Source organism: Syngnathus typhle, linkage group LG15 (assembly GCF_033458585.1).
Source record: "Syngnathus typhle isolate RoL2023-S1 ecotype Sweden linkage group LG15, RoL_Styp_1.0, whole genome shotgun sequence".
NCBI classification, from domain to species: domain Eukaryota; kingdom Metazoa; phylum Chordata; class Actinopteri; order Syngnathiformes; family Syngnathidae; genus Syngnathus; species Syngnathus typhle.
Genome location: NC_083752.1, coordinates 2179984 through 2207172, shown reverse-complemented (window position 1 = coordinate 2207172; position 27189 = coordinate 2179984). Strand labels below are relative to the sequence as shown.

Sequence of the window (27189 nt, the reverse complement as noted above, 5' to 3'; positions counted from 1 at the left end):
GAAAAGAAAAATCCAGAACTCTTGCAACATTAATCTTTAATTCCATCACTTTTTAAGGCTGTAATTAAACTTCAACGATACAAAAGAAAATCTGAGCATCAAAGCTGGAATAGAAGAATTAAGTTAGTATGCTAGGAACACAAATATAAAAATTTCAAACTTCCAAAAAAAAAAAAAAGATCATATCAATATGCAAGTTAATTATATCTGTACAAAGTTAAACACCTCACTTCAGATTACAAGAGAGTCTCATAAATAAAAGTAGTCTCATTTCACATTGACGCTTTGTTTTGAAACTCCCAAGAAACCATCCTAGCTACGCCAACAATGTACATGGGGAGGAACCAAATATTTTCTGTGAAACTTTGACTGATAATCAGAAAAAGTACAAATTTGGGAAAGCACGCTAGAAAGTAGCAGCTCGGCGATTTGCTCGCTAAAAATCACCCTGAGTGACTGTCCAAGTTATTGTGCATATTTGTAAGTGGATGAAAAAACTATTACCATATACCACTTGTTTTGAAATTGTTCGCATTTTTTACCCACGGCCTAGAAGGGGTGAACATTAACTGACCTTTGGATGAACTTGCGTAAGTGTTACCTCACACCCATCTGCCCGAGGGGGGGGGGGTAGGATTACTTTGCACCCATCTGCCCTGGAGGACCTGACTGCCTCAAATATTACCAGGTTCATGCTTGTGGAAAGAATAGTCATTTTTAAAAAAATCTTCTTGACCTTGTTGGCAGAAGGTGTCTGTCTGTAATCTAATCCGATGTGACAGGACATTTCAAATTGTATTTGACATTTGCGGGAAGATCTTGATAAGCTGTCAGTGCAGTTCAAAAGAAGACAGAAGGGGAGAAACAAGCTCACATATAATCGGTTCATTCACTTACACACAACACACACACACACACATTCCAGGCTCATTAGCGCATCGTCTTTGCAAGCCACCCAAACTAATCCAATAACAGCTGGAACCGCAGCGGCTCCCTCCAGTGCAATTCCGAGATCTCGCCAAAGTCTGCATGCGTCTCATCAACTCCCAAAAAAGAAAAGGTGAATTCCCACTGGTGTCTATTATCAAGTCTGCCCCCCGCCCCCCCCCCTGCGCTTGCAGTCCAGTTTGATCTCGTCTCAGACCAGTGTGGTCCTCCAGTTCACTCGGTGCGCTATAGAAATTCCACATAGTTCTGAGGAATCAGTCCTATTCGACCATCCAACGTCCCTTCCAGCCAGCCTGGCTCCCTGGAGGTGTGAACTACACAAGATGGCACACAAAGGTAAGATTTGATTCCAAGTAAAAAGTGCAAAGATGTGACTCACCATTGTCAAAGATAGTGCCAGCAATGAAGGACAGCTCCGAGTCGTGCTCCGCTTTGCAGGCGTAAAGTGCCCGAGCTCGCTTGCCGGAAATGCTGCGAGCAGACAGAAGCGTCAATATTCCACACTTTTCAACATGTGAAGATGACCGACCTGATCGGGGAGGAGTCGCTGGAGGCCGAAGAAACGGGCTGCGGACTGGACGGCGCTGAGAACATGGGCCACGATGGAGACCGTGGTGAGTTTGGACTGGAGGATAACGCACTGAAGGATCACAGAAAATTAGGATGCTTTAGTCACATCATTTACACACGGGACTGGGTTTATGATCTAGGATTTTCGACTTTCTAATTCTATCCTTACCAGACTGGTATGCTGCTGCGGTTTTTGGGGTGCAACCTAAAAAGACAAAATAATGACAATTCATCTACTAGGAAATGACAGTACACATGGAATGAGAGAAGCTCAATTTTGTTGGTGGCTGTGTTCAGCGGTCCCCAACATTTATTGTGCCATGGACCGGTTGTGCATGGTTATCTGATAAATATTTATTTCTAGTAAAGTATTTAAGGTTCTACTGTGAATTGAACTCAGGTCACTGGGGGTTACAGCCCAGTGCACTAACCACTACACTACTGAACCTTCATATAGCATGGGAGGTACATGTATGCTTTTATGGACAGCTCACAAGTGAACAGTATTCAAATTTCTCCATGATAAAATGTTTAAGGTCCAACTGAGATTTGAACTCAGGTCACTGGGGATGAAGTGCAGTGCACTAACCACTACACTATCTCACACTACATAAAAAGTACATGTATGCTTTTATGGAGCAGCTCACAAGCGAACAGGTTGGTATGGAAAATTTTCCATAATAAAATATGTTGGAACTGCCTGGGATTCGAACTTGGGTCGCTAGGGTGAAAGTCCAGAGCACTAAACACTACACTATGGAATCCTCACATTAGATTGAAAGTACATGTATGCTTTTATGGATCAGCTCACAAGCGAACTATGGTATGCAAATGTTTTCATGATAAAATATTTTGGAAGTTACTGGGAGTTGAACCCGGGTCACTGGGGTTTAAAACCAGTGCACTAACGCCTACACTACTGAACCTTCGTACAACATGGCAAGTACATGTATGCTTTTATGGAGCAGCTCACAAGTGAACAGTTCAAATATTTCCATGATAAAATGTTTAAGGTTCTACTGAGATTAGAACTCAGGTCACTGGGATTAAAGACCAGTGCACTAACCATTACACTACTGAACCTTTGTCCTTAAAGGATACCAGAACTACTGGAATCATCATAAACATTACAACAGATATTTTAGTTTTACTTGCATTGCGCTAGCCGACAGCCGAGTAGCGGCACGTGCACACGCCATTTGTTCTTTTGGAGAAACGTTTTGACAATAAAGGCGCCAGTGGAGTGTGTGGGCGAGAGAGAGACAGCTGAGCCAGTTCAATGTTGACGTAATCCAGTTTACGTCCACATATACCTCAGCGCAGGCGGATCTAGAGCGGGGGGGGGGGGGGGGCATAGGGGCACTGGCCACCACCAAAAATAGCTGCTAGGCCAGATAATCAACTTTTGGGTATTTTGTTTCCCTGATTTATTTCCAACATTTCCACTCGTTCCTCATAATGAATCTTTATCGATATGTTTTTAAAATTCTCCTTGACCACCCACAACCGCCATGTGTGTTTTGTGGCACTCACAGTGAGCTGGGACGGATGTGCTTGGTGTCTTGCTCGCCGTCGTTGCTGATCAGGCTGTGTCGGGGCGTTAGACTTTGGCCGCTACTGCTGCTGCTGCTGCTGCTGCCGCCGCTGCTCCCGCTGCTGTTGCAGTTGGCCGAGGTTGACACAGCTTGCTGCGGCTCGTTGACGATGCTGTTTCTCTTCTCACCTTCAACCATCAAGGACTGTTAGGAAGGACTGTCGCACCATTCATTCTCAGAAGCTACACGATTAGCAGGCACATTGGATGAGTAAGTGAAATTGCCAGGAATGAAATGTCAAGTTTGCATTGCTCACCTTTGACGGAATGCGTTGGTGTCTGGAAGAGCGTGAGAGGTCTTTCAATACAGGACGGAGCTTTACTCTCAGTGCTTCTTCTTCTGGATTGATTGAGTTGAGAGTTGCTTAAACCTCCAGCAGGTGCGTCTTTGAATATCTGCATCAATGAACATTGAGATGTGTTGACAATCAGTCAGTGGAACAAAAATGCTATTTATCAGGGCAGCTCTCATGATTAATTAGCCGACGAACGTGACAAATGTGAATGTGCGTATGTTTTGCGTCCTTCGCTAGACAAACAGAATCCGTGTGCGCTGCTCCATCTAATCTTCTGCTTGTTATTTGTGCTGTTGCCGTGGCGACGCCTGTACACAGGCCGGCTAAAGACAAGCGTGACTACAAAGAGTACGTGGCGTCGCATTAGTTGCACTTAAGCGCATTTGGCATCGTGCAGAAGCCTACCTAGAAATTCTGTCGGGACTAAATAGATTGGATCTTGACACCTTTGCATGCTTTCTTAATACAATCTGGAATCGATCAATCAAAACAGTGGACACCGTATCTGAAGCGCACACATATAGATTGTGCATACCCTCTCGTGGTGCTCAATGAGGATCTCCACCACGATGTTCTGGAACTTGATGTCCATGATGGCTGCCACTGTCTCTTCCTGTGGACGGAGAAGAGTCGGTCCGAAAACCACGCCCAGGTTGGCGACGGTCATCAGGTTCTGCTGGTGGTGACTGGCCACGCTGTGGTCAAAGAGTAGAATTATGATTTTTTTTTGCCCTCTCGATGAAAAATGGAATGAAAAAGAAAAAAGGAATCACGGACGCACTTGGTTGACCCAAGTTGTTGTCAATTGAAGAAATAAGTGAAGTCACTCACTTGCAAACCTTTTCAGACCTTTCAAAATGTTCTATTTGCTGCACAGCATTTTACGAGTCTGCTGCAGAAGTAAGCTCCCTAAACCAGAAGGATTAGAGGGCTGTCTTGATCTAGGGTTAGGGTTTCAAAGTAGGGTTTAAAGCTAGGGTTAGGCTTTCAAAGTAGGGTTTCATACTGGAGTTAGAGTTGACAGTCCTAATGGCCCTCCGAAAGAAGCTATGACTACAATGCGACCTTGGTCTCGAAGTCTGTTTAGCACTATTAGACGTATAACTCGACATAATCCGAGTGTTATGGGCTGTGCAGCTGTCACGGTAAGCAGATGTTGCTTGGTTAACCTCCCAACCTGACAGACAGACCATTTAGATCTTTGTCGGTTTGACAGTTGAGCTTTGAATGAACGGAAATTGCATTTCCCTCTGATGCAAAAGTATTGGAACACACGTCCACTCAAAGGATTTCCTTAATCTTGTTTGTAAAGATTGATTTAAGATCATCTTCTTCTGAGACATCTTCACAGACGTCAGCGGCGGGCGAAAGAAAAACACAAGTCGACTCGCCAATTGAACGAAACGGTGAGTTAACCGCAAAGCGACGTCTAATAAACAGTCGGTGGCATCCTATGAATGGTCGCCACTCTGCCAATACTTTTGGAAGGAAGATCACCTGGCGTAGTCGTCGGCATCTGCTTAAAGCGGACTCCAAGCGATCGTCTTACAGCGTCGGTCGCATTTTCAACGAACAACGATTTGATGAGTTGCAGGCCAAAAGACATCAAACTGCCTTCATTACATTTGGACTTCGTGTTGGGGAAAAAGTCATTTTTAAAGAACGCTACACTGGCTCTCTTTTTAAATTTGGCTTTGTGTATTGACATGAAATGGGAGCTTCCTTGACTAGTCCGGCTCACATGCTACCTAGCCAAAGAAGGTAATAGAATCATGAATGCTGGATAGTATTCCACTTTTTAATGCAAACCTCCATTTGGGAAAAAGATTACACAGAGCTTGACACCTTCCTGAGGATTACCAATGGCTAAACTTCAAATTAAGGTCAGTCGCTGTTTCATGTCTTTTTTTTTTCAATGTCCACCTACTTGGACAGATGTTTCATGAGCATCTCCAACATCTGCCGGTTCTTCTCAGGCAGTCGGTGCACCAGGCCGTGGATTTCTGTCACCCTGGCCTCGGGGTTGTCCAACTCTGCAAAAGAAGAGGTCAAATTTATGCAGCCATAAAACTGAACATGCCTCAAAATGCAAGATTGTAAAATAATCCAAGTATGGACTGCTGTTGACTACTGCATAACCATTTTTTTTTTCTTTCTTTCAAATGACCTATTTATTTTCTAACCAGTTTTCCAGTGCTTAGCTCAATAGCAGCAAAGTGCCAAAGGCATATTTATTAAGGAAGTCGTAAAAGCACTGCGAGGTGGACTGAGCCGTCCTTGGTTTGGGGCTTTTGTCGGTTCGCTCGGAGCGAGGCAAAACCAAAAAAAGTGGGGATGGTTTTACCATCTCCCGAGCACGGCAGGAGATGTCGAAAGCGGGTTGTGAAGGGAAAATTAAAAATGAGCGTTGATTGAAAAGCTGCGTCGTGCATTCACGATAAGCAATTCATCAATTTATCAAATCATTAAACACTGTTCAACTGTAAGACATTTTGAAACCAATGTTCATTAATATTTCAACCAAACATATCTCATGCACTTTGATGATGTAAGAAGAACAAATGTTAACCACAAACTGAAGCGTGCATTCGCTGTACAGCCTGTTTTTTGTTATGAATCATTCATGTTTAAAGTCAGATGGATTATTAATTACTTTGATGGCTTTGAAAATGGAGTTAGAAGTGTGTTTCAAAAGCAAAATTGGGATCAACAAAACACCTTATCTCGATTTAATCGATTGCATATTCCAAATAATGCAACATCAACAGTTTGTGTTTGGCAACATTTCAACATCAACTAACTGTGCTACCAAAGTAGCAGCTTTCTAGTTTTCCTTCATTGATTTCATGATCTATTACCTTCTTGTCACTCATTAACGGCCATTAAATACGAGGCCAATCTGATTCGATGACCCTTGGATACATTACCCAGGAGGAAAATCCAACAATAAGCCACAATAAGAAACAATGGATGACTCATGCAGCAGGAAGCGGTCGGATGTTTGAACAAAAAAAACAAATGTCCTTGATGGCTATGTGGAAAATTATACATTCATCCAGTTCCTATGACCGCTTCTCTTTATCAAGGTTGAGAGGAACTGGAGTCTATCCCAGCTGAGCGAGAAGCTGGGGACACCTTGGTCCGAGTGCTGCAAAGTGGAGATTTGACTTTTGACTAATACGCAGACATGCTAAGTGCTGCCTCGCCTTTGTACCAACCGCAAACTAAGTTAGACTGAAACAACAGCACCACAGATAATTAAAGTCAACAAAATGTGTTTCAATATTTTTGCACATTCTGTCAGGTATCTCTCCTTTCCACCACATTAAACCCTTCTGCTCAGCTTTAACGGGCATTCAAAGACAGTTGAGCGTAGCGGATCTGAAACCAGATGAGGAGTGAGAAGCCAGATGGGGGCCTGTGGGTTGGGCGGGGAGTAACATGCAAAAAAAAAAAAAGGAGAGGAGAGGTGCGTAGCAAAGAGTTCACGTCGGGACGCTGTCCTTAAATCACCCTGAAACTTGCCTGTCTTTTGAAAGAAAACATCTCAAATAATTTTTTAGGATTGGTACAAAAGGTTAAAAGAAAAGAACGTGTTTTCTCTGGCTTTTTCTCGCCCGCTTGGCCCTTTCCTGGTGCCCCGGCCAGACACTCTGTCATTTCCTGCACTTCCTTTGTGTGATAGCTCCGTTTTGGAGAGGCTTCACCGCACACAAGCAGGAAAAGCAGGCATCATCTGGAAAGCAGCGCACACGTCTGTACCTGAGCTTTTTGGAGGCCAAGTGTGGGGAGAAATTCAACCTTCAGTGCAAGGTATACCCATAGCGGCACTGTGGGTGGCGCTGGCACAATAAAGAGTTCATGCCAAGGACCCCTTTACATATGTAGTTAACATTCTCCTCAATACTCACTTGCAGCCTTGATGAAACTTCTCTGATACTGATATGTCATGAGAGGTGCAGGGAGCACCCTATAAGAAAAAAAATAAATAAAGGGCTTGTCAAATATGTGCAAAAAGATGTATACAATGGAATATATCTTTGCAATCACAGCACTGCAGTGTAGGAAAATAAAAAGATCTTGTATTACTCTTATTATGTTTGAAGCTTTTTGCACATACCTGAGATAGTGCTTGATAGCACTGGTGATGGTCTTAATTTCCCACTCGGGGTTTTCCAGCTCCACATCGGCGCATGTTTTCGGATCTGATGGACAAGAATGATCACATTCAAAAATAATAATAATAAGAATTCATTTGAAAGGAGCTTAGGTTTTTCTTGCAACAGAAAGGTCACATTTTCAGTATTGAGCTGTGTTGAAAATGTAGAGAATCAAAAAGGAGTCCCCGCAAATAAGATTTTAGAAAATGTGTCTGTGAACGTGAGTGTATTTTTTGCGCTTACCCATGGCGAGGCTCAATAGTTTCTGCACTCGAGAGCTGACTCCAACGATTCTGTACAAGCCCTGCTCGTCAATACCTGGAAAGAAGTTCAACATATTTTTATCCACCCATAACTCGTGCAGCCTGCTTTACTGAGATATTGAGAATTAGATTGCATTTTAAAGCTCGGCGTGTGTGCAAGGAATCTTTTGTGGTCTCCACCGTACTTCTCGTCTCCACTGCATAAATGAATTTTTTCATCACGTTGAACCCAATCACATCCAGCTGGGCCACTGATAAAGAAGAAAGAGAAAACATTAGAATTTGTAAAAAAAAAAAACAAATCTAATAGCAAATATACAGCCTAATTGAATATTGGCCCAGCAACTTGTTGTGCAAACAGGAAACAATTGACTGCTTAAATTAGGTTAGGCTATTTTTAAAACCTTGCCTTCACAAATTTTTTTTTTTTTAATAAAATAAAAATACAGAAAAATGATAACTCCATAATACAATAGAATATAAAAGAAAAAAAGATATTGCATTATAATTTTCCTTTATCGTAAAAATTTAACAATGTAATACAGGCATTTTTTTTTTTAAGCATGGCTCTTGGGATTGTACGCAACTACATTTTCTATTGTGTCCAGTGAGTGTTCCACTAAGAACGAGATATTGTCTTATTTTATAAACTAAATATCCATCATTATTTCAGAGTCCTATGTAAGTCGAGCAACTTACTGCCTTCCGTATGGTTGTCCTTGTTGAGATTGTACACCTAAAAATAGAACATAGATTTAGAAAATAAACACAAGTAGTCTATCAGGTGTAGCGTTGCAGTCCATTTGTTATTTTTTTCCCCCCTCCTTCTGATTCTTTGATTTGTACATCACAAATGCAATTTTGAAAATTCAAGGTCACTAATGCACTTCCTGTGAGGAATATAAATAAATGTCATAATAGAAAGAGCATATAACAAACAGGCTTTAGGCTTTCAGTTGGAATGGAAATGGAAAGCTCAAGCTCCTGCGTGCATGTCTGTAAAAGTGGCAATCAAGTGGAGCTTTTGATTCGAATGCATATTTCATTAAAGATAGCAAAAAGTAACTTCCTAAAAAAGTAGTCCCTCTCCATCGTGCTGTGGTGTAACAGTGCCTCTATGGTAACCGTGACAACGTACTGGCTCTCGACCATCCATGGCCTCCATCCACAATCTGCGGTCCTCCTCTGACAGAGCCTGCATTGTGATCATTCCCGGCCTGAATACAAAGAATACAAGGGAAAAAAAATAAGGACAAGTCCAAATAAATATATGATTACACATGGAAATACATACTTGGCATATCAAAAATGAGAGGAGTAGCACCCCCTTGTGTGCATTATGCTTACTGCAATTCCGCTTGTCAAAAGGCACTCACCTGTCCACAGCTTCCACGTCAAAGCAGAATCTTTTTTCAATGGAGTCTGTTTTCCTTCTGGTGCAGGACTTGAGGATAAAGCTCTCCTCCTCCCCCTGACAGACAAAACACAAAAGTTGCAACACAGTTCTGCTCAACTGTCTTAGCAAACAATCCATTGCATAAGTCCACACTTGTTTATTTTAGGCGGGTATATTTTATGCACATCAGCCTAAATTTAACCACTCACAAAAAATGACCAACATCCAAATGTGAGGTGGGTGTGTCCGTGTGTGGAAATTCCCTCAGCCCTTTTATGTTTCCTGTGTTATGTCACTTTTGCTCTATCTAGAACAGCCAATGAAATACAGGCGACTTCAATATAAATATATAGCGACATTTTCATGGCGACGAAACACTTTTCGAAAATACTTTCCCAAGCCTTTTCCACAGTGACTCCCGTCTTAAACAGGCTCTGCTTTAACTTGCTTTCTGTAGCACTTGCACAAAATGAGAAGCCCAGAACCCAAGCCTGAACTTGTATCAGCTGTGGCTTATCCGGTGCGTAGGCGAAAACCACAGTCGGGAGTCATGCTGCTTACGCACATGCAGTATTTCTGTAGTTATGTGAAGATATGATTTCTTTCTAAATGGGTCTCTACAGGTATGACTGTACGCAACCCAAACACCACACTGGATGAGTCAGAACTTGTCATGGCTGCAGTGCAAGCCAGCAAAGTGTGCCAAGTGGTGCTACTCACCGTTTTGCCCCCCGATTTGGGGTCAAACAGGACCATGGTGACCCGCTTTGGCTCCCTGTGGTACGTGCAGTAGTACTTCACCCAGGAGGACACAAAGGAGCCTGTGGGAGGAATAAAACAACAGTTATCCATGAGGTCATTCATTCAACGACAGCTTGTGGAAAGCAAAACATGGCATCTTTTGCTAGTTCGTTCACTTTGCATGATTTGCGTTACAGTCTGCTGTCATTTCTCAAACGGATCCAGTTTGACAGCAGCAACCAGTGTGTGTGTGTGTGTCTGTGTGTGTGTGTGCATGTACATACGCTTCTCCTGCACATACAGATATCCCTCCATGGTATGCTGACTGATGCTCTTATGCTCATGCGGATTTTCCTTCATCTTCCTCATCAGACTCTCCACCTCGGACCTCGTGCTCTCGAAACGGTTCCGCGTCTGTGAACAAAAAAGAGGGAGATCAACGCTGAGCACTTCAAGCACATGTTATTCCAACAAGGCCATTTTCCAGCTACAAATATCAAATAGTGAAACAGAATGGACATACACATCTCCAGTTCTATGCTATACTATAAATATTTTAAAAAGTAAAATGATAAACAGGGAGAAAAAAACAAAACCAATATGCCTTTGGCAGCGCTAGAGGGGGGCCTGCAAGAGCACTGACCCCCCCTCCACCATTTTTGTCTGCAGACACAGGGGAACTTACATTCTGTATGCTGATTGTGAGGTCCGTCTTGAAGTGATTGAAATCCTTTGCCAGCTCGTAACCATGGTGATAGTAGGTGAAGAGGCCTTGGAGGAAGGCCAACAGCTGAAGGAGCAAATAGAGATGACACATGATGGAGTGTACCTAATAAAGTGTCCACTGACGGTTGGATTTGACACAAACATGAAGAAAATTCCATGAGTGGACTTACAGGCTCCACAAAGTCAAACATCTTTCTCTCTTGGACCTCTTGCACTTTGAAGACATACTCTAAAGAAACTTCATAAAAATGCTGCCGCACCGTATCCACCTGGTTGTCGGCCTGCCCGGAACAAAAGATGATGTGACGTGTGATAGGAAGTTCAAAACAACAACAACAACAAAAAGACTTACCTCATGCAGATGTGACTCTTTTTTCTTTGCAGAAAGACTCAGATGCTTCTCTAGTACTGCACAATACTTCTCAGTCTCTTTGTCGTACTTTTTCTTGGCTTCCTGTGGAGAAAAAAAACCAAAACTTTTTGGATAACCCTCGCCTCTTGAATCTTTCTTTTTGAAAATAAGCATAATTATTATGAATTCGGATGTGCTTGCGTGCTTCATATCGTGACAAGGCGAGTCCAATCCGGCAAGTGTTTCAACACCATCATGCGAATTTGGTGATGTGATTTACTCGAGTTGTGCTCCTCGAGGGAACGCAGCTGTCTGTTAAATAATAGGCTGTTTCATGAATGCGTCTGTCATTAAGCGACAGATGGATGATAAGACACCGAACCGCACATCCTAACCATCTGCTGTTGTCTGTTAAGAATTGAAATATTTCTTATCAGAAGGGAATCTTCAACCCATTTTTTAATAGCTCTTATCCGGTTCAGGGTCACGGTAGTCTGGGTCATGGTAGCCCGAAGCCAATCGCAGCTGAGATCCATTCGTGGACGATTTAAAGTCTTTAAACCTGAATGCCATCATTCATTACATTACATTTCATTTGCTGACACACCCAAACAAATCCAAACACGTGATTTTTTACGACTTCATGTAAATTCCAAAACAAGTGCGGTATAAATCGTAAAAGTTAGGATTAGTCAACAGCTGGCATCGGAGATGAGGAACGCTGCCCTCAAACATCAACGGCTACTTCTAACTATGCACGTACGTAAACCAAAAGTGTAGTACAATGGCTCCATCTAGTGGTACACTTAAAGATCATTCAAGTCAGCATCATATCACAGAGATTGTGTTCAGTATGCACAAGTGAGGTGAACTCTAATTTTGGTCATTACATTGATACTTGTAAAGTCTTTTTAGGGTGTACTTTGTGTAAAAATGGAGACAGGCCTAAATGATTGGGTCTAACATTTTCAACCAGTGCTTTCTAAATCAACCAGCAGAGGGCAGTAGCTGTCCCCAGAATGCCCCATATTGAAGCGCTGTCAAGTAAGTCCACATGGCTGACAAAATCAAGGGCGGGTGTGAAAAATAGGAATGTTGAACACGACTCAACTTTTCATCGCATCTGCAAACCCAGTGGACAGCAATCATAACAGCAGACTGCTTGGAACTTTGCCTCGCCAGTAATCCAGCATGAAATAATCCTGACCAAAATCGAAATACACCAGGTATGCCAAACAGCCCAGTATGTATATTTTAAAAGATTGACTTTCTCAATCCATGTGTTGAAGTTTTGCCAAGTGGGTGAGACCTTAGTGCAAGGTGAGAGGCAAAGATGGCACTCCTTTCAAGGCTAAACTAGGATTAGCACTCACCATGGACTCACCGCCAAGATTAGGTGCAATCACATTTTAATCTGTCCACCATGCAATCAAGCTATGACCTGCTGCCAAAGGAGGGGGAGATGCGTTCAGCTATAAATGAGGAACCCCTGTGGTGACTTTTCTGGGTCACATGGCTAATGAACATGGGAGGGGGGGTTGGCAGCATCAGAGAGTACAAATACAGTAATACCTGCAAAATACCATAGAGTGGCTAACAAAACTAGCATCAATGCAGCAGAACATGTAGACAGACAATGAACATGTTCTTTATCCTCTGATTCACTCAGAACTGAAACTCCTATGCACTAGAATGTTTTTGCACGAGTGCCTGACGAAACAGAACAGCTAATTGTCAGAACAAATCACGTCCAATATTTGCCAAAGGGGGACACCCGGGATGTAAATTCACTGTGACGCGCGTCGAAAAAAAACACACACACCCAACTCCCTGTTAGTGGTTCTATTACGTCAGCTTTATTTAAGATCCGAAGCGGGTCATGTTGTGATGCTTTGATTTGGACCACAGGCGCGGAGAGAGAGAAGAAGGCCAGTTTATTTGTGTTCTAGATGTGTTGTAGAGTTGTAAAATGAAGCTCCTACATTTTCCACGTTTACACTTTTCTAAGCAGTCCTCTGCAAACGAGCTGCTGCTGTTATTGCATAACGATATTAGCAAAGCGGATGTTAGGGCAGCTAAAAGGCTCTTTATTGATTAATGGATGAACGTGACAGATCCTGATGTATCGAACGTGTGTGCGTGTGTGTGTAGTACAAGTTGTTGGTGACAAAGACCTCGCAGACTTACCTTAGCTGCACTGATTTGCTCTTTCCTGAACCTCTCCAGAGGCATAATGAGCACGTCATTGGCGTTTTCAATCTGAGAGCACACAAATTGTGGAAAAAGCATCTGATGCAAGCGAATCGTACGCCAAGAAAAAAAATTCTGAACACATATCATCTGGATTGAATGCAGTTTTATTATAGCAGACAACTTACCATGCGTGTCCGCTCATCCTCCAGGTTTTGGAGAACAGCTGCAAATTCCTGAAGCGACTTGGCTAGGGAGGAAAATGGTATAAAATCAGTCAGCATGCAGGTGTTAGCAGGGATGTTCCATTTCTCTCCTTGGACCTTGACCGGATTCTATGGAAAGCCACGAGGCAGCAGAAAACTGTTTTGTTAGCACATTGGTCTTTCAAGTTTCATCCAAGTTGGACGCATCAGAACTTTGGAATGCATAAAAACTTTTAATAAAACGCTTTCCTACTTTTGCTTAGCTTAGTCACTCAATCAATCCACAGAAATTGGAAGGATGGTTGGCACTGCGTATTTTCGAATGGCTTTTTGATGTGGGTTGCAACTTAGAAAAACTTTCCCCCATCTGTTTCCCCTTTTTGGAGCTTCTCTTGAGTGAAATGAAGTTGAACTTGACCTCATTTAACAAGGCTGACTTCAATTCACTCACTGTACAGAACATGATGTGATGATATGCTAAAAACGGTGCAGCCCTGCAAGCTGTTCAGGCAAGATAGCTGGAGATGGTCAAGCAACAGCAGTGGGTGCTTGCTTGCTCACACACGCACACACAAAGGGTGTGGTGACTATTGCTTACATGTTTCCACAGACATTAAAAGAGGCCTTGGTGAGTTCATGGAAGGAATGATGATGCAATTCTCAATACAAAACAATAGCATTGACTTTCACGTCAGGGTTGGGTCCGACTCAGCACGTTTCTCCGGATGCTTCAAGCGTACGTTTGCTATAAGTCACAACAGGTTTCTTCATGGACTGACCACACAGAGCCTCTTTTGGAAAACAGAATGAAGTTATCCAGGACACGCCACTTGATCTGATCGGCGAGCTCACCTATGCATATTTCATCATCCGTCTCGGCGTCCCCGATGCACTGGAATTTAAAGTCGTTGAGAGAGTCGGCGAATTTCCTCTTGGCCGTAGACAAACCTGACGTGAAAGAGAAGAGATAAGTGAGATCATGCGGACAAGCTCTGTAGAAAAATAGGTTAAGTCTCGCTAATAACGGTGATGAATACCTCCTTGGAGGAAGTAAGAAAAACAAGTTACTATATTTTATTTAAGATTCCTGGTGATGCAGCCAAGCACTATACTTGATTTTTGTTTAAAGGCTGGAATAAAATCCTAGAAGGGGATATGGGTGATATTTAACGGCCTTCATCAGTCAAAGTCAAAACAAAGGGGCAGATCACCCTGGGAGTCATCCATCAGTAACACTCATGGTAAGTGCAAAAAATTCCATTCAAGGGATTTTGGGCAACACATTTTGACTTGAGTTTCCCCTCCATGAAAGTCAGGACGAGGTCACCTTCCTGCCTGACAGGAATCAACATAAATGATAAAAATCCGTGCGAGCCAGGATGCTTTTTTGTGTCACAATGACATTTGATCGCAGCTATAAAAACAAACGTACCTTTTTTTAAAAAAACAACTTTTGATGTGATATTGAAACCGTATAACACAGCTTGCTTGAAAGCAAATGTGGGCAAGTCATCCATGTGTTACTAACTAAGTGATTCATCGAGCCGGTGGATGCGCAGCTGACAATGACAGTGTTAGGTTACCAAACGACAGCAAAAAAAACAAAACTCACTTGTTAATAATTCATGGAAAATGACTTTCAGGAAAGCTACATTTATCACCAGCTGCTGTTATCGCCAAAAATCCACATATTTTTTTATAGCATGCCAAACGGCTTTTTGCTATACTGCACAATATAAAATCGAGACGGCCATAACGTTCTAAACTAATGAGAATATGGAGTACAGCATATTTCAGGTAAAAACGTTTTGGGTGGCCTCCTCTGATGTAATGCACGTCCAAACACACAATACATCTTCTTTCTCCACTCCCCCAGCTTACTGCCGGCTTTCTTATTTTTGGCCCGTATCTCAAACTGCTTCATCTTCTGCTTCCTGTCAGTGACAGCTCCTCTCAGCTCCATGAGAGCAGAGCGTGCCTCCACTCCCCCCACCCCTTCTTCTTCTTCTTCAGCCACGCAGTAGCCATTTAAAAAATATTCTCAGATAACACTTCAAGCGATGCTAAATAAGCTTGCCAAAATAACACAACTCATGATATTATTGAATCCAAACCCATTTCACAGTGCCAATAAAAACATAGCCTTATTTTTTGTATAAATAAGTCCATTCTGAAACTTTCTGCTTCTGTGTCACTGTGTGATTGTACGATATTCCAGAATATCTCAAGGCTCAGCTGTGATTTACGACTTTGTTGTGCTCTGCGGCCCAGATTGCATCACTCGACGACGCTGGAAAAATAGCGTGCACTTGTTGTTTTAGCTGATGCCGCCGTATCAATTACTGGTGCATGGAAATGTAAATAAAGCTCATCTGTCATAGCCCTCATGATAAAGGGCCAAAGATTTCCAAATTGAAAAACAGAATGTTGGCTGTGAGTCTGCTTAACACAATCTAAACAAATTATAGTATCGTTCAAGATTGCATAACTACAGATTTTTTATCTTAGTGCACAGACAGTCAGTAGTCGCCTAATGTCAAGTCTGACGCCACTCTAAAGTCGAGTCTGACATCGTATTAATAAATAGCGTAACACTGAGACACAACAGCGACAACAAAAGAGCAAGGCTCTCTGGGTTTTATTTCTCAATTCATTTTATGGCTGATGGCGACAAGAAAAGGTCACCACCAGACTTCCATGATGTTCCACTCATGTCAGATTGTAACGACAAATATTCACAACTGCAAGCACGGGAGTCCATTTGTCCAAAAAAAAAAAAGACATGTGAAGGACATTTGAGTGGCTGGAATGAGCCCACACAGAGAGCTCTATACACGGCACAAAAGGAACTGTGTAAGTACAACTGTACTGTACAATGTGCATTAACACACACACACACAAAAGTCAAAAGAATGGCCTTGTGTGATATCAACAGGATGTCAAGCTGTGGCTGGAACTCTGCTGCATCTTTGTCCCACAAGAATGGGAATGAATGGATACAGACCCACACTCATACACCCGGCAACTAAGAAGAACACAAAACGGGGAAGGTTGCAGTTGAGTAGGCAAAAAGTTTCCCTTTTGAACTCTTAATTCGGAGCTAAGTGTGCGTGACCGGACCCGCATTTGACTTTAGAAGGGTTGAAATGTACGTCATGGAGCCTTGTATAGTTCCTGTGAAACAAGTGAAAATGCCCATTGCGTCCATCATTTGATGGCTTCTTCCTCCCAACCTTTCAACAAGATTCATGACAATCTGCTCGCAAACAGGAAACAACGGACGGAAAGCATCGGCGGATGACGTGATGGTTTCAAGCCACAGCATGTGTCCAGCTGACCTTTGAATAACAGGTTCAAACTCATTTGGGTGGGTCTGAACTTGCCGTTTTCTTTTCTTATTTTTGATCAGACATTAAAAGCAGGACTGAACTATTCAGCAAAAATAATCTAATTGTGATTCTACTCTGTGTTTTTTTTTAACCCACTCACTGACAAAAATCAGGGAGGGTGGAACGGTTAAATTGCATTTCCATGTATTTCAATGGAAAACGCTACCTTGGTTCACAAACATTTTGGTCAAAAACTCAAGATAACAAACTGCCCATTTGTATCTGGCTCAGTCTGGCTTTGAAGGGTGACTTCTGTCACGCCAATGCATATCGTGTTAGGGAAAAATAACTCGGGGGCATCGTCTGGTTGCCATCTGATCCACAAACACAGCTGCAGAACAGCGGAATCGCTCTGGAATATTTCTTTTAAAATATCACAACGTCCAATTGGTGAATATTCAAAGGTTAAAAGTGCAAATGGAAGCATGACGTCGTTTCCATCCGTGATGTATGACAGCTAGACAGGCAAGTGCTACACGTGTGCTCAATTTGATGGAAGGCAATGTCCAAACAAGAAAGTCCATTTAAATGAATTGCTGTGTCAAGAGAGCAACTCTATCCCATCAACCTATCAACACCTACGAAGTCACTTTAGAAGCGAGAGAAATGAGGAGCAAGAAAAAGAAAAAGTAGCCTTCCAAGGGCAGTAAACACGTCATCGGGATGACACACTGCCAAGCATATACATCCACACAGCAAAACAGCTGAGATGTCATTTGTCAGCAGAACCGTCAAAAGAACATCCAGGCTATAACGTTGACGGCAACATCTGGAACTTTGGCTTATATCGGAACGACATTCTTAGAAGATGACGACTAAAACCATCGGGGTTGTACATTGTACGTTATGATAAGGGAGCAGAAAGGTGAAAGGAGATATCAAGTTTATTTAAAGTGTTTTATTCTTCTCACATTTTATCATTATAGAGTATTTTTATAATTATTGAACAAAAATGATGTCATGCCGTTTTTATACTTGGGATCAGCGGTCATGACTAAGAGCCTGTAAATCAAAAAAAAAAAAGAACCGTGAAGGGAAATTTGAAAACATCAAGAAATGTTTGTAAAGTGTGTTTGCTCGTGGAGTTTAGAGTGATCACACACATGCACACACAAAACAGACGAAAAGTACCAGGAAGACGATCCCAAAAATAGCCCGCATTTGGATTCACTTAAAGTGAAAACAGAGGCCAAGGCATGACACAGCATGCCGGTTGACAAAGCAAATTTAGCGTACACACGCTGGAAACCATCCCTTTGCCCGTCTCGGCAGATGGCTTTCATCACATTTGGACCAGTCCGAGTGGTAAGGGGGACCATTCCATGAAGTAACACAAAAATCACCATTGGTCAAAACGATTATCCTGCGATCAGTTTAAATAAAGTTTGGGAAAGAAATCGCTCAAGTTAAGAAATTCTGTTTTGTAGGTTTTCTTCACCCCTGGCATTTCGTTGCTCGCCCCAAAGTCATTGAATGGTGCTAAGGGCCCAACACACACTGACAGAACAATGAACATATAAAGCCGAGGAGGGGGGGGGGGGGGGACAATGATCGCCCGTAAAGTCCTCCGATAGAATGAACTGTGAAAGCCATGGTGAATAGGCAGCAATTGTTTGAGAAACGGGCAGAAACAAGAGAAAGGGAGAGATGGCAAAGAGCTGAGCACAGAAACAAGTCTGAGAGGCACCACAAATGTCACATGTGGATTTATGGCTCTTGCTCCCAGTGAAGGTTTTTACGGTTTCTCCAGTGTAGAAATGTGGGCCATGTTGAAGTCAAGCGCCAATGGATGTTTGAGTGAAACTTAAAGGTTCTACAAACTCTTCCAAGATGCATTCTCCCACAGGAAGTCATGGAATGAATCGGTTCCAAGTGCAAACCGTCATCACGACGGTATTTTGAACGTCTTACAGTCGTACGCATCAGTTTTAAAATTGCAAAATCTCGACAGTGTTAACATTTTGGAAATGTCGTTAGAATTGATTGATGGGAAATTAGCCATAAGTAACAAATGGTCTTTTTATTCACCGGATTTGAAACACTATTTAATTGAGTTTAACATACGGAGATGAGCTACAATGGGAGTAAAAAGAAAAAAAACAGCCTTTTATATTTTCCCTCCTCTTGTCCCAAGCCAAATAACTTTGGTATCCTAGCAACGGACACAAAGAGCCCAAGACACCACAAGAAGGAAGTTTCTCCGACTCTTTTTTTTTTTCCCTTACAGTATCTCATATTCATTCCGTCTTTGTTTTTATGTTAAGTTCCCTCTTAATTTAGATATCTCATTGGCAGTTATGAGTTTGCAAGACTAATCAGCGCTCTCCCCTCCCCTAACCTCATTTATTCTGTAGCCCCCTTTGACCTCAGTGTCCCGCCCTCATTTTGGAATTTTCTGCCACGCCTGCTGCTGACACAGCCAACACAGACAACAAGGGACGGTTTTCCTACCCCCCCCCCCCCCCCCCCCTTCATCTCTTTTAAAAAGAGCGCCTGTGGGGTGAAATCGCCCCTCGGACCTCTGGAAAAATCCACAGCAGGAATGCGTGATGAGCTCACTTGGCCTACAATCCAACAACCTTGTAATTTAGAGGAAATCACCCAGATATATTTGTTGGAGAATATCCGATCACATGATCACAAGTCAGGTTCCCCGGGAAAAAAAAAAAAGCTACATGCCTATAAAGACAATAAATAATGATGAGGGATTAGTGTATTTAATATTTTGTAAATAAGTACTGCATACTGTATGACAAATGCATAGAATTTAGCATTAGCATAAGCCTTATGCTTTTGCATGTTACAAATCAGGCCAGCCTGAGCCTAGTAGTGACAGCGAGAGAAGTCAGCGAGAGGATGGAAACCACAATAACCAGATTAGAGCCAGTTTCCAAAATAGCCTTCGTCCACTTCCTCGCCGTCGCCCAACATAAGCCTGAACTGTGTCCCAGACAGCACGCACAAAAAATACAGCAAAATGCCTCAAATGACTGCTGGCAACATGGCAGGCCAGATTCAATGCGAGCCATGCGTTTGGCTGTGAGCCGTTCATAAACTCATGTTAGCAAAACAGCAAAACAACAACAAGAATATCAAAGGAACTAGAAAAGTTATTTCAGGAAACCGCAAAACACATTAAACTTGATTTTACATGAATTTTGTTTATAACTTGTCGTTGTATTTTTTGTTAATTGTGTTTATTCGAATATTCTCTGTACAGTTACTTGTACATTTTCTCGACAATGTGCGGACAAAACCACAATCTGCATTTTTATTATTCTGCCTCGGAGTTCCCGCTGCTCTGGAATAAAATACTCTTAAAAATTGGTAACATCTGCCATTATGCCTGCTTGGCACATTTCTAAAGAGAAGTGTTCACACGCGCACCTGGCAAATGTACGAAAATACTTTTTTGTTTCAATGTGATGTATCGAGTTCAAACTTGTTTGATGGATTGCGCCAGTATCTACAGCGTGACAATTCCTCTCGCCAAACTTGAAGTTTGAAGTGATCACAACACCCTGCCAGTGGGCAGGCGACCCGAATGCCAACTCTGACAGTGAGCGCTTCAACAGCAGGCTCCGCCATTCTTGGCCTGAATCATTCCTGACCTTATTTTATTGCCTATCCACTCCCCCTTTGACTCCTGTAGACACCTTGGAACGAGACATTTGTGCGCCTTGGCCGACCAAACTGCTGCGGTAGAAAGGAATGTGACATCCTGTTCTCGTTTGTCTTGAAATAGCTCAAGATGACACGTGAAGTGATGAACGCTGTAGATGAGAAAAAAAAAAAAGTTGCTTCTAGGGCTAAATGAGCAAAGCTTGTTTAAAATGATGCTCCTTTGGACAGCCGTGACGTTTCCATGACGACTGGCCATGTACTAGACATTGCGTATATACAGAACATGAATACAGTATGAACTACACCCACAGTTTTCTTTCCTCCTCTGATCACTTTTTTTGTCCTTAGGAAGTATGAAACGGGAAGTCCTAAAACTAGAACAGGATGAGGAAGTAAATCCCACATCCAGACGTCCATGCTCCCGACATTAAGACAGAATGGGAACATGCTTGAAACAATGTCATGGAAATAAACATTTCAAGGCCTGGTAGACACTTAATTGTCTCAAATTACTGCTTTGGCGCACTGTACTAAAAACTACAAGTTCACTGTAGTCAAGAAAGCTGTTTCTAATATTTTGACTCCAATATTTTCTGCTCTTCTATCGTGCATATGATTTGTAGCTGCTGACCATTTGCCAGAGGTATCCGCAGTCTTCCCAGAAATCTAGCTTCAAATGCAATGTGGGCCACAAAAGGATTGTTCTGATTGCACTTCTAAGACTGACTAAGCACGTTTCACGCTTAAAAGACCTTGTAGGTTATTACCCGCGCAATCATTGACTGACTTATTATGTCAACAGTTCAGAACACGAGCAAGTTAAGACTCTTATACTTGACACCTCCTCGCTTGCTAACTTGCCTTCGGTCGGCACATGAGGTGACAACCGAAGCCAATGTGTGTGTTCACGCTCGTGTGAACACTCACGCATGCATGAGAGCAAGCTGTCTCTGACACCTGCTGTGGCTCGGAATGAAAAGTCAAAGCGAAACGGGCCAACAGAATTGTTGTATTGTTTTTAAAGTGGTGAATAAGGACACGCTTACAGTCGACGAAAGGAAGGATGGAGGAAACTCCATTGTTGATAATAAAGGACAATAAAAGTGACTTGTAATGAGCTGCCGAAATAAATCCAATTTACGAGTGGAAATAAAGCATTTGTTCATCAACTCGAAAGCCCCCTTTGCACAAATTCCATCATCGCCACCCTTATCTGCCGTCTTTTATAGGGACTTATCATAAATCTTGGCTCCAACAGGAAACAAAAACAAAAAAAGGCACCGTTAGACGCTTTGTTAGAACTCAACAACACATATTGTACAAAAACATTCTGCTGCACAGCCTTTTTTTTTTTTGGCATCTTTAGCTCACCCAGTGTCAGATCTCTAATATTTCAACAATCATTTTACTATAGTAAAAGTACTTTAGGGTTATTTCAATAATCCCTGAATTGAGTGGTATGCAGTGTTGCCATGTTACCTTGTTGTTGTTGGGCTTAAAAAATGGTCCAATGAATGACTTCAAATCATCACAATCATGCAGAAATGATCTAAAAGAGAGCAACATGTGATGGTCTGCTGAGCATACTGGCCGGTCAGACCAAATCTGACATCACCATTTCAAAATTCACTAAATGCCTCAAAAGCATCTCGCTCTGTAAACAACAGTCATTAGTATGAGGATGATGTGACTTTGACATACAAATGTGAATCCATATGAATAAATAATAAAGAGCTCCGCCCCCTCCTCACTGGTGAGCCAGACAGCAGCCCCAAGTCATGCAGCTTTGCACCCCCAACTATATGAAGCACCCACACTCCCAGCAGATTACCCCATTAAAGCTGAGCTCAGGCTGGCTTTCCACCCAGAAGGCCACGCCCCCAAGCACCACCCCCATACTGCAGAGGCGCGTGTACAGGATGCCCATTAAATGTGATAATGCAGAATGGGCCAGTGTGGTAAAACGGGGATTCAATATTCTTAGCGGCCGTTATTTTAAGAGCGGGCGGGCGGGACAAAACATCATGTGGGTCTTCATGCCAGTGGGTTGGGGTTTGTTTGGGTTGGTCTCCGCTTTGCTTTCCAGCTCACCCCGTGGGGGCACTTGGAGTCACGCTAGCAATAAAATGGCGCATCGTTTCAAATAGATTGGATAAATATCGTAAATAAGGAAAGCGAGAGAGAGAAGGCGGAGTTGAGTCTCTTCAAGGCCACAACACAAAGACCAGCTTAGTCGGCATTCTTTCCTGACATGTTTTAAGTATCCTAGCAGATGGAAAGCTCAAAGGGATGTTGACAACTTTGGTTAAAGTGTGTGTTCTTTTATTTTTCCAAACGGACTTGCCACTACATCGGATTGATGGAATTGAGAATCATGGCTGAACACTGAAGTTATTCTATATTCTGTGAAGCTTCACAGGTTCCCACACGGATGTGAGGCAGGAGAGGTCAACGGCAGTCTCCAGCTTGTCCAACCGGCTCTTCTCCGTTCACTTTCAAAGCTTCGCGGCGGCAGGACAATGATTGTTTTGCGAACGTGCATCGACATGCACGTCTGGAAATATGAAAGCAATTGTTGTTTTTGTGTTCCATCCAAGCGCCACCTGTGGAAAGTCTCTCCCACGTGGGCACATTGTAGCTGCCTTGAACTCTTGCAAGTCTGGGCAGTCAGTTTGCAATAAAGCCTGAGGTTTGCTTTTTTTTTTTTTTTTTTTTTTTTTAGATTAGAGCCACACCTTTTTCTCCACTGCTTCCAGTTCATTATCACACTTGTCTCGAATCTGCGCCCGCGAGGCTGAGAGGCGAATGGAGACCTCAAGCCGCAAATTCCCTTTTAAGAGGTTCAGAGTTCAGAGGACGAAATAAATCAGTCCTGGTTTCCTCTATTTTTTTTTCCCCCCCTGAAGGCGCTATCACGTCGGTACAGTCTGAGAGACAGTTCTCACGACAATTTAAGAGATTTTTACAAGTAAAGAAATGAGCTATAATTATAGTTGGAGAATAGTTTGCATAGTGAGGTTCAATCTGAAGCTGAACTTTCAAACTTTGTTTTCCTTACAACGCTCAAATGTCACCTTTGCATGGTAAAAAAAAAAATCAATTGCAAATTAAAAACATAAATAGAACAGAGTCCGGCGTGTCCATATAATTTTTTTTTAGCAGGTTAACCAGACCTCCATCGTGGTTAACGTTCATGTTGAAACAGCTGAGTAAGTGAACATGCTATCATGCAGCGGTAATTTGCTAAAGGTCCATTTAACAATAAGGCTCGACAACCACCTGCATTCTTTTTTTTTTTTCCACAGGAAGCAAAAGTGCAGCTGAATATTCTCATGAGCAAACAAACGTTAAGCTCACACCCAAGCAGTCACCATTAGCACTTCCACTTAAGTAACACAATGATGCTTTATTTCACTTTTCTGGAAAACATTTCAGATGGTGGTGGTATGCTCACACATTAGCAAATCATTTCCAAGTGGTTGCTGTGGTAACGAGGGCGCCGTGAGTATCGAAAGGCTGAGTCACTGCCGTTGCGTCAGGCCATGTTACTCGAGTCTGCATGATGAAATATTCAAAAGTCTACATGCATGACGTTGGGCTTTAAGTCAAACTGGTTGTGTGGTAGGTTGTATTTTTTGTAGTGCTGATTTATTTTGGGGAACATGAAGCCAAATCACCAAATGTTCGCTAACGTGGAAGAAAATATCGACCGGAATCTTTATATCGATAACCTTGAGATGCAAGTTCAATTTGTCCCGTGACTACGCTTGTAACGCAAATAATCTTTTCCAATCGAAATGAATGGAAATGCTATTAATTCGTTCCTACCTCTCGTTATTTTAGCAATCAAAACATTTTTTTTTTTTAAATCTAAGACACCAAAAATGATGCTTAGAATTTGCCATTCTGATTCAAGTCTTGCTTTTATGCACCAGGAAAGAGCTCAGTCCTGCCCTATTTTCCTTCAGCAGCAGAGTACATCACAGCTTGAGGAAGACCCCCAACCCCCACTGTGCTCCGCTGCAATGACACACACACAAAGATGCACATCCTTTGGGAGGCAAAATAGCTTCAGATCTTGCTTCAAATACAGAATATTCATATTTCAAGTCCTGCAAGCACACTGGCAGGCAGCCCACCTTCTCAGCTCACCCCCATTCTCTCCTCCACAACCCAAATTCCATCCTCAAAAGGAAAAAATAATAAAATAATGATAATAAGGCCATAGTGTCCTTTTTTTTTCTCTTTTTCCATTTGCCCCTTGGCACATACTCCTCTGGAGGAGCTTTGAAAAGAAGGTTTGACTCCTTTCCATCCGCCATAATTGACAATTAGTTCTGCTGCGGTGTGCAAGGCGCTCATCCATCAGCACGGTTGACAGTCGCGCTTCGCTATTAGTATTATTCAGTATTATTATAACTGGACGCGGTGGGTGGCTGCGGGGAAAAACAAAGTAGCCAAGGCACATGACAGGAGGGCAAGAGGGCACGGGAGGAAAGAATCATTCCCAGTCATTTACACAAAAGCGCTAACGTTAAAGGTCGGCTTTCAAGTCGAGGACCAAGGCCATTATCAAGACAGCGCTAATGGTCGGATGCAGGACTGTTTTGAAGCCACCGCAGGCTTCGTTCGCGTGCCGCAAAAATATGTGCAGGCACACTGTGGACTATAATTGAGGCTGGGAGGTTGTCATTATAAGCCCTGCTTGTATACGTTTGCAAATTTCAGCTTTGCTTCATTTCAAAACACTGTTACTCCAAACTGTAGAAAAGATACACAATTCTCACATTCTAATGAATTCAATCCGTCTTTAGGCGTTGTCCTATCACCTCGTTGCGTGCACACAAACTGTCCTAGGGCTCATAAGGAATGTGCCATTTCCATATTTACAACATATGCGCAGAGAATTACAAAGACATGCATTCCAAACGAAAGACAAAACAGCAGTGACACGTCTTTTTATGTTAGGCTTCTCCTCATTTGATTTCTGCACTTGGAAACGATCATCTAAACAAAATAACATCCGATGGAGGGAAATGCTACGTGGGATGTCTTCTGGTAAGCAGCAGCACTCTGCTAGAATGGCACGGAACAGCCACAATGGTCATTCATTTGCATTTTCCAGATTGCACCAATGAACAAAACATTTTTTTGAATGGAGTGAGGTACCCCTGGCTCGGAAAATTAGCCCATCGATACAAGTGGAGGTTTTGGTGTCAAAGTGTCTTGAGACACAAATTTACAGTTGTGACTCCCTTCCAAATCCACCAGCCATTAGCATCTTATTTACAAGATGAACTTCACTGTAGCTCAATCCATTATCGCCATCTCGACAGCATGAGAGCCTCTTTTCATTCCCTCCCGCGCATACCAGCACTCACAAGTCTCTGATACACGGAGAACAGCACTCCCAGGTTCTCCCAAGTACAAGATATTGAAAATAGAGGTGCTGACAACTTTTTTTTTTTTTTTTTTTTTTTTTTATGGCACTGGCATTCTTACCCCTTGACCACTAATAACAAGGGAGAGTGATGTGCTATTCCCAAATACACGCATGTCACAACAACATGAATAAAACGTCTCATCATTCTCGTTTATGCATCATTTGGGGTGTTCCTAATATTGTGACCTGTGAGCGTATTGGTCTCCATGGACATGAAGTGTGCATGTCATCAAACTTACTTTTGAGCGCTTGGATGAGCGCCTTGCCATCCTTGATGAGCTCCTTGATGAACTTGCTGGTCTTGTCCAGCTCCAGTTCGTGGGACTTGAGTCTTTCCCTGAATTGCGGACTATCCAGGTAGCAGTCACTGAACTCTAGGGCGGGCAGTCCCATCTTCCCCCCCTTGCCTGCACACAAGCTGCTGGGACGAGCCGGCAACAATGAAAGCTCCGAGGAGGAACCAGCAGCGATCCCTGACGTGGGCTGCTATAGCGGCTATTAAAGGGGGGGGTGCAAAAATCCGATTACAGGTCATCAACGTGAGAAATGGTACCCGATGAGAAGGGGAAGCCTTACCTGCATAACCTTGCGTGACTATCTTCTGCAAAACCGGGTCGAGTCAAGCGCTTCTCTGAGCACGACACCCGCGCAACATCCAATGTGAAAAGTTCTCCGAATAAATCCAATCTGGCAATATATCGTCCAGATGCTCATGCAAACTGGTGCTGCATTCCTGTCGACCGAGTCATGCCGGAGAGGATAGTCCAGTCCGATGGGGGCGATGATGAGGGCGGGAGGCAGGCTGCACAACAGAGAAGAGCGGAGCGCCGTCAAAATTGTGCACAACTCGCGTGAAAGCTTCGCTTCGACAGCTCGCGGTCAACCTACCACACGGCTAATTCGTGGACGGGCGTCTCTCTTGTGCAATCGGATGCATTTAAAGGAACCAGGGGCGGGCGTTGTTCCTTTGCAGAGCACACATGGGGGGGGCAAAGGGGGCAAACACAGTTGTCATTCTCCCCATCCCAAAAAAAACCGCAGTCACAGCAAAAGTGTTGAGATAATATATATGATGAAACAAATTTAGTCAATTGCATATTTCTAAATAAGAAAAGGAATAAATAGAAATATTCTCACCCTCTTCAGCCGTTTGTGGCTGTATTGCTTTCACATACTTACGTTATTGTTATTGCTACGTGAAAAGTAGATCATTTTTGCCCACAGTAGAGGGATCCTTTTTTTTTTTTCTTCAGTAGAGGGATTCACTTGTTTTGAAGGGGGTTGCGGTGAC

General features: G+C 42.8%; 1 protein-coding gene and 1 long non-coding RNA gene across 2 annotated transcripts; one reads left to right on the top strand and one right to left on the bottom strand.

Moving 5' to 3' along the window:
• Positions 1-19: 19 nt before the first annotated feature.
• Positions 20-27189, bottom strand: LOC133168204 (rho GTPase-activating protein 26-like). The gene is made up of 27 exons (XM_061299594.1): positions 27036-27189; positions 26787-26863; positions 26475-26700; positions 26138-26393; positions 14295-14390; positions 13425-13486; positions 13234-13305; positions 11047-11148; positions 10865-10975; positions 10654-10758; positions 10253-10382; positions 9948-10048; positions 9208-9302; positions 8970-9048; positions 8531-8567; positions 8017-8082; positions 7812-7886; positions 7529-7613; positions 7320-7378; positions 5336-5441; positions 3944-4103; positions 3370-3508; positions 3052-3241; positions 1688-1723; positions 1478-1588; positions 1328-1419; positions 20-1262 (listed from the first exon to the last, which is right to left on the bottom strand). Exons 4-27 carry the CDS (start codon positions 26289-26291, stop codon positions 1174-1176), a joined length of 2352 nt encoding a protein of 783 aa, XP_061155578.1. The 5' UTR covers positions 26292-26393; positions 26475-26700; positions 26787-26863; positions 27036-27189; the 3' UTR covers positions 20-1173.
• On the top strand, positions 14001-16908 carry LOC133168243 (uncharacterized). Its single transcript, XR_009718170.1, has 3 exons — positions 14001-14492; positions 14572-16295; positions 16378-16908. It is a non-coding gene; the product is annotated as an uncharacterized LOC133168243 (long non-coding RNA).